Consider the following 7,042-nt stretch of genomic DNA (forward strand, 5'->3'; position numbering starts at 1 on the left):
CGACAAAAAACTACTTATGTGTGAATGTGCAATAGTTATCGCAGCATAACAGCCTGTCACAGGTTACAGCGTGATGATAAGAGGAGAAATGGCAGGGCATAAAAGTCCAGGTGGTAAAAAACCAACTCAATCATTTAGGATTTTGCTAAAAGAGAAGGAATTCACCTGTTGATTTATATATATAGATCATAGGGTACATTTTTTGTATTTGGGAGCTGTTTAAATGTGTAATTTGTGGTAGATTTTATTTTGTTGAACTATTAGTATTGTATACAGAATCTGAATCTCACTCTGAGTTACTGTTGTTGTTTACAAACTAAAGAAATGAGAGAACATTTTTGTTTAGTTTTCACTGAATATTTAAAGACAAAGCATGAAACTATATCACTTATTATGTTGCAATTCAATGTTTTTTTATGAATAATAAAATATTTTTTTCACTAATTAGTCATATTGTCAAGGATATCGTTATTGCAAATATATCTTTAAATATGGTGATATTATTTTAGGACCATATCGATGATTATGACCTTTGAAGGAGTTGTGGGAAATTCACCTCTCACTAAATGTTACGGTGAATCTATTCTCCTGTAGTACACAGGTGTGTGTACTTAGTATGCGGATACATCACAGACATCAAGACAAACATGTTTGACTTCATGCTTTGTCTTATTGTCTCATGCAGAGCTTCTTAGAGCATGACATGTTATATCGGGGGAAGTCAGAACAAATGATGCTTTAATGGAAGGTATGAAACTGTGGGTGGAGCAGAGTGTAAGGAACATGGTATTTAACATTGAGGACAAAGAGAAGGAGGCACAGTAAAAATGGCTCTTTACCAGTTTCTGTGTGGTCTGACTGTGATGATCATTCTCTCATCCAAAGGTAAGAAAGCGGATTAATTTTTCTTTATGATATTACTTTTTCCTTTATTAATTTCTTGCCTCATATGAAAAGGTGGATGAGATTATCATGCTACTTTTGTAGGACTTTAAGGGCTCTAAAGTAAGATTTTTCTGTGTGGTTACTGTGTAAGGACCCATGTGGCACCCTGCCTGTAATATGAATACATTATACTAACCACTCACTCTGCAGTTCAGCCATGTTCCTCAAAGCGATGACCATCTTTTTCATATCAGAAACGCTTTTCCACAGTTTGCTGTATGAGGGGAAAAAAGGGTCATCCTGACAGGGTCAAAATAAAGTGGGACTTCAACAGCTGATCTTTAAATATGTCCTTCAAATTACAGAGCAAATATTTCACCTAAAAGATACACCTTTACTGATCCCACAATTGAGAAATTCCAGTGTTACAGCAGTCAAGGGGAAAGAGTCAAATTAAAGATTTCAATATTTAAAAAACTTAAAAAACTAGGCATGCAGAAAAAAGTACAAAAGATACAAGAAACAGCAATAAATAATAACAATAATAATAATAATAATGAGCAGTGGATAAAAAAATAAAATAAAAAAAGGCTAAATCACTGATTTGATAATGTAATCAAAAAAGTGATTAAACTTAAATAATGTTAACTATTTATGTAGCACATTTCATAAGAAGATGCAGCATAAAGTGCTTAACATGACACGATAAGATGAAAATAAACAATTGAAAAAAAAGGAGAAAAAAGCAATAATAGTTAAAGCAATAAGTGAGAGAAAAATAAACAAAACTTGGTCACAATACAACAAAATTTAATACCAGTAAAATTAACCCAAATTAAAAGCCAAATTAACATGATAAGTCTCTAATTTCTATTGTAAAAAACCTTCATAAAAGCTCCAGTGTGAAATGTGAAAGCTAATCAATTAAAGTCCCTAAAGTGTCAGTAGAGTGCTGGTAATCAGCTGTGCTTCATTTCAAAAACCTTTCCTGTCTTTTCCACTCTAGTTTAAACTATGATTAATTAAAGAGAATAATTATGCAAGTTATTCTTTGGAAATGTTACCTGCAAGTGGAACATCAGTAGAGTGCAGAGCCAAATCATTCTGAATCAGATTTTCTCTATCAGCCATTGTTTCACGGCCTTATGGGGCAGCAAAACAAGGCCTCTCAACCATAGCACTATGTGGAGCGTTCACAGTCAAGTATTGTGAAACATTTTAGAAATATCTTATCTTATCTTTTTGTTATCGGAGTACATGGCAAACCTTAAAATATATGTCTCACTGCTCTCAAAGGAGTCTAGCAGGTTCTTAGAAATTTAGGCAACTAACCCCAAGGTGAAAGTCAGCAGTAAGAGGTTTGACTAGTTCATGCTGGAGAGAATTTTTGGCAAGTATATTTGCACTTGCATTTTTCTCCTATTGACCTTTTGCCTTTAGTGTCCTGTTGTGCAACTGTGCAGTCACAGTGTTGAATTCTTTTGTGTGTTTACTGAGAGCAATAAGCAGAGAGTAATGTGACACTGCATGCCTAGAGAAAGTCAAGGTAATGTCAAAAGTATAGCATCATGTCAGCCATGACTGGGGTTTGACAAGAGTGCAGACTTTATTACTTGAATCGTGTGAAAAACATGGAACCTAGACTTCAAAATTAACTGGTAACAGCGCCACACAGTGGACATTAATGTGCAAAACAAACAAAAGCAGACATGGCCCTGAGGCAATTATAGCAACACCTTATATGATACAACAGCCCTTCCCTCCCAACCCCCTGCTGTTGCCAATTTTTTCCTTCCTTTAAATATTTCTGAGACACGTCTTCATATACAGAATAGCGACATCCATGGAGTCAGGTTTTACCTTTTTTTTAAGGGCTGAACTAAAACACATTGAGAGCTGATGTTGTTTGGGTGTTACGAAAATAAGAAAAAAGGGTCCCCAGGTCTTTTAAAAAAAATTCTCTGAACCACTGGCAGAAAAGCGCAGCATCTCTAATTTTAGGCAGGACATTACGTCTTGAAGCCACTGGCCAGATGTGGGTGGGGCAGACTCCTTCCATTTGAGCAAGATGGCGTGCCTGGCCAAGAGTAGAGCAAAAGTTACCGTACAGCTCTGCTGGTGTCAGGTTGGGATCGTCTCCACAAGCAATGCCAACCAGGCAACAAAAGGGTCTAGTTCTACTATTTTTTTAAGGATTTTAGGTAAGAAAGATGTCTTACCAAAATGCTTCCAAGTGAGGGCACAGCCAGTACATATGGATCAGGGTGGCATCGTTGTTTTTGCATTTGTCACAGGTCGGAAATGTATCAGGGCAGATGCTAGACAGCTTAACCTTAGACATGTGGGCCCCTATAAGCAATGTGTTGCGCAAAGTGAGGATTTTTGTATTGTTGAAAGTACAGAGACCCATTGGTCCTCAAATATAGGTCCCAGATCTTGTTCCCAGGCTACCATAATCCTGTCTAGAGGTGAACATGATTGGCATTCTGTAATTCAGAAAGTGCACCTCTAGACAATGAATTTAAGGAACAAAACATGTGACTTGCATTGGTAACAGGTTCTACAAGAAAACAAGGTATGTTTGAACGGTGCGGATAGATCAAAAGAGACAAAGCAGCCATCTTTGAACATGTCTTTGAACCAACTGATGCCTTTCCTGTGCCAAATCAAAAAAGCTGAGTCAGACCAAGATTGGGAAAAGAGATGATTGGAAGCAACCGGGCTCCGAAGGGAGAAGTCTCTGTGGCCAAAGGACTTCTTAAACTGAGCCCACACTTTAAGGGTATGAGGCGCAACTTTGTTGTCTAGTTGAGTAGGGCTCAAATTGGAGCTCCATAGATGTCACATCTGGGCTATCAGGCTGAAGATAAAAGTAGGTCCAGAACGCGGGGTTACAAATATTGGAAGCCCAGTAATAATGACGGAGGTTAGGGAGCCCAATGCCTCCATCCTTTTTAAATCTCTGGAGCTAAATCTTGCATACTCATGGCCTCTTATCCTGACATATGTATGATGAAAAAAGTTGAATCTCCTGACACAAAACACGATTTTGGGAGGATCCCACAAAAGTTTTAGAAGTAGGCCCCAGTTAAATTTCCGCATATCCTGTTGGGTTTTGGTATGTGCTCACAAATGCAAGCCGTCATCATGTGATTCACCTTGACTGAGTTTACTTAACATGTCTCTTTGTGTTTTAAATTTCAGGATGTCAATCACAGCATGGCCCAGGTAAGCATCCAAGAGCAGCATTACAAGTTTTGTTTCTGCCCGTCAGCTTTGTACGACTTCTAGCCTATACTCCATGTTTAACTCCCCTCTCTTCTCCTCTGTCAGTTTGTGGTCGAGCTGTAAGAAACTCCAGAATTGTGGGAGGTGAAAATGCATCACCGGGAAGTTGGCCCTGGCAAGTCAGTTTAATCTCGAACGGCACTCTCTACTGTTCAGGGTCCCTGATTAACAACCAGTGGGTGTTGACGGCTGCTCACTGCTTGACAGTGTAAGGGATCACTGTTGCAAATTCTTTTATACATTTTATGAATTTGGTTTGTTAGCTTTTATCAGAGATAGGCAATACACAACATGAGTCTAGAAACATTTTTAAGCATTGCTTCACATAGGGACATGACTTTACATACATACATCAGGGACAGAATGTCCAGCACATTTCCTTTTGTCACCTGTCAACATGGCTGGAGAATTATGGGTCTACATTCCACCTGTGACAAATAACAGCCTACATGTATCCACAGCTCAAACACACCACTAACATTTACAGTGGGAAAAGCACCAAGGAAGATCAAAATTAATATTGATTCACTCTGGATAGTTTCAAAACTGCCTAAAAGGTCAGGTGTGTATTTAGTGGCATCTAGTGGTGACGAAGCAGAACTACAAAGTCTCCCATGTGCCAAGCATGTAGGAGAACTACCATGGCTGACGTGAAAACATGAAAACGCAAATGGCCCTATCTAGAGTCAGTCAGCACGTTTACATGTAGAGTTAAGTCGAGCTACAGGTATAGCTCGACAAGGCCATTTGATTGGACAACTGTCCTTACAAGCACAGGAATGGAATCGATTAATTGACCAAAGAATGTCCGACTCCACCATGATAGGTGGCGATATGCCCCCTTTCAGCTCGTTAGTATGGGACCTTTTTTTGGTTAACCTATTTTATCACAGACCAAACAATTGACAAACAAGTTAGCTATGGTTTGCAAGCAGCAAACTGTTACCATGGTGGACAACCTTACAGTCCATCCAAAATGCTCTGGATGTAGATTTCGCCACGTTGTGACCAGCTTCTTCTTCTGTTATGCATTTAATGCTTTCGACATCCTGATCAATGCCCGGGGCGGACACTGCGAAACATGCGCTGAATGCCTTGGCCAGTTCGAGTCCGATTGACTGTATACATGCAGGAGTAATTCAAATCCCAGTTGCATTGTCTGGGTGTGTTAGCCGATTTGAGAAATTTGATTTAGTATGATTTGAGTCGAACTAGCATGTTTGCATGTATTTTAGAAGTCCGGTTTTAGTCGGACTAACAAAATGAATCGATTTTCTTTGATGTCATGTAAACATACGGAGTGTTTGGTTTGTCCATTCTGGGCTACTGTAGAACAACATGGTGCACTCTGCAAGGACCCATTCCATATGTAGATGTAGGCTCATTCTAAGGTAACAAAAACCCAATGACTCTTATTTTCATATTCTTACTATAAACTAATGAAAGCATAGTTATGAATACTTTATACCACTTCTGCCAATAGATGCCCCTAAATCCTACGCACTGAACCTTTAACCAAACAAAATCAAATGATGAGGCATAACTTGAATTTATTTGCTAAGAAGGGGATAAACTAGCAAGTAATTAAGACTGAAATTTACAAAATTTAGAGTGCCACTTTAAAAAGCCCTCCAGAGTCTTTGGACCCTTGGTACACTGTGATAAATTTAGTTATGTTATAAATTTAATTATGTGATTTCTCCATCAATTCAAACTTAGTATTATTAGACCTTTACTTAAACAGTGCTCATTGATGCGAAGTATCTACCTGCCACAGCTGGAGGTGGTCTGGTTTGCATTGTGATCTGATCTCAGCACAAACACTCCCCCACTTATAAAACTGAACAGGCATTCTGGATGCTGAATAGTAAAAATTTTACTATTTTTCTTCTTTGTCCTGAAGACATGACCTTCCAACGACAGAAGTGTTCCTGGGCCGCCACAGCCAGTCAGGTCCAAACTTGAATGAAGAGTCACGGCAACTTGACATGATCCAGTGCCATCCATCATACAGATTTCTGACCCATGACAACGACATATGTCTTCTGAGGCTGTCGGCGCCGGTGAATTTTACGGACTACATACAACCGGTCTGCTTGGCCTCCGCAGAGAGCACTTTCCACACCGGGGTTAGCAGCTGGGTCACTGGTTTTGGTTCTACTCAGGCTGGTAAGCTCACAGACTGAACACACATGCATACACATGTAGTATCTATTGTATTATTTATTCAATTGTACCTTTGAAATATCTCTGATTAGATTCACCTACCCAAGCTGACATCCTGCAGGAAGTGAATTTATCAGTGGTGGGAAACAATGAGTGCCAATGTACCCATCGCCACCTCACAGACAACATGATCTGTGCTGGGTTCACAGCTGGAGGGAGGGATGCATGTCAGGTGACCACCATTGTTTGTGCATTTGATATGTAATGCCTTGACGACAGCCAGGGGTGAAATTAATTTTACAGCAAGGTGCAGAACAATATCCTGAGAATATGCACCTCCAGTTTCACTTTCAAGGCAGATAATTTACCTCTTAAGTAGCTTGTCTTTAACTACCTGAAACCAACATGTGTATTATTTTCAGTCGCACTTGAGTCTTCGGATTACTGTTAGTTATGTTAGCATTGGCTTACCTTAGTTACCAGTTGCTTTGTTGCTGATTTACTGTTGCACGAACTGTTAGCTAAAATTTCTGACTTCTTGTTGTTTAGGTTTTGATGTTGGCTGTTTTTGCTTGTTGCAAGTCTTATAAGCTAAACACATCAGAAAGTTATTCATGGACTGAAAACACAAAGATGACATCAGAAAGAAGTTCGACTCTTACATCAGACTAGAGCTTAGATTCTCTGCCCGAGCCCGAGCCCG

General features: G+C 39.3%; 1 protein-coding gene across 1 annotated transcript in view; it reads left to right on the plus strand.

Moving 5' to 3' along the window:
• Window positions 1-705: 705 nt before the first annotated feature.
• Window positions 706-7,042, plus strand: part of LOC126403782 (serine protease 27-like) — a 12,206-nt gene continuing 5,869 nt past the window's right edge. The window contains exons 1-5 of the mRNA XM_050066563.1: window positions 706-885; window positions 4,090-4,113; window positions 4,219-4,381; window positions 6,077-6,342; window positions 6,432-6,571. Of these exons, the coding sequence (XP_049922520.1) occupies window positions 828-885; window positions 4,090-4,113; window positions 4,219-4,381; window positions 6,077-6,342; window positions 6,432-6,571 (651 nt within the window). The 5' untranslated portion in view covers window positions 706-827. The remainder of the gene's footprint in view (window positions 886-4,089; window positions 4,114-4,218; window positions 4,382-6,076; window positions 6,343-6,431; window positions 6,572-7,042) is intronic.

This window comes from Epinephelus moara, chromosome 17 (assembly GCF_006386435.1).
Source record: "Epinephelus moara isolate mb chromosome 17, YSFRI_EMoa_1.0, whole genome shotgun sequence".
NCBI lineage: Eukaryota > Metazoa > Chordata > Actinopteri > Perciformes > Serranidae > Epinephelus > Epinephelus moara.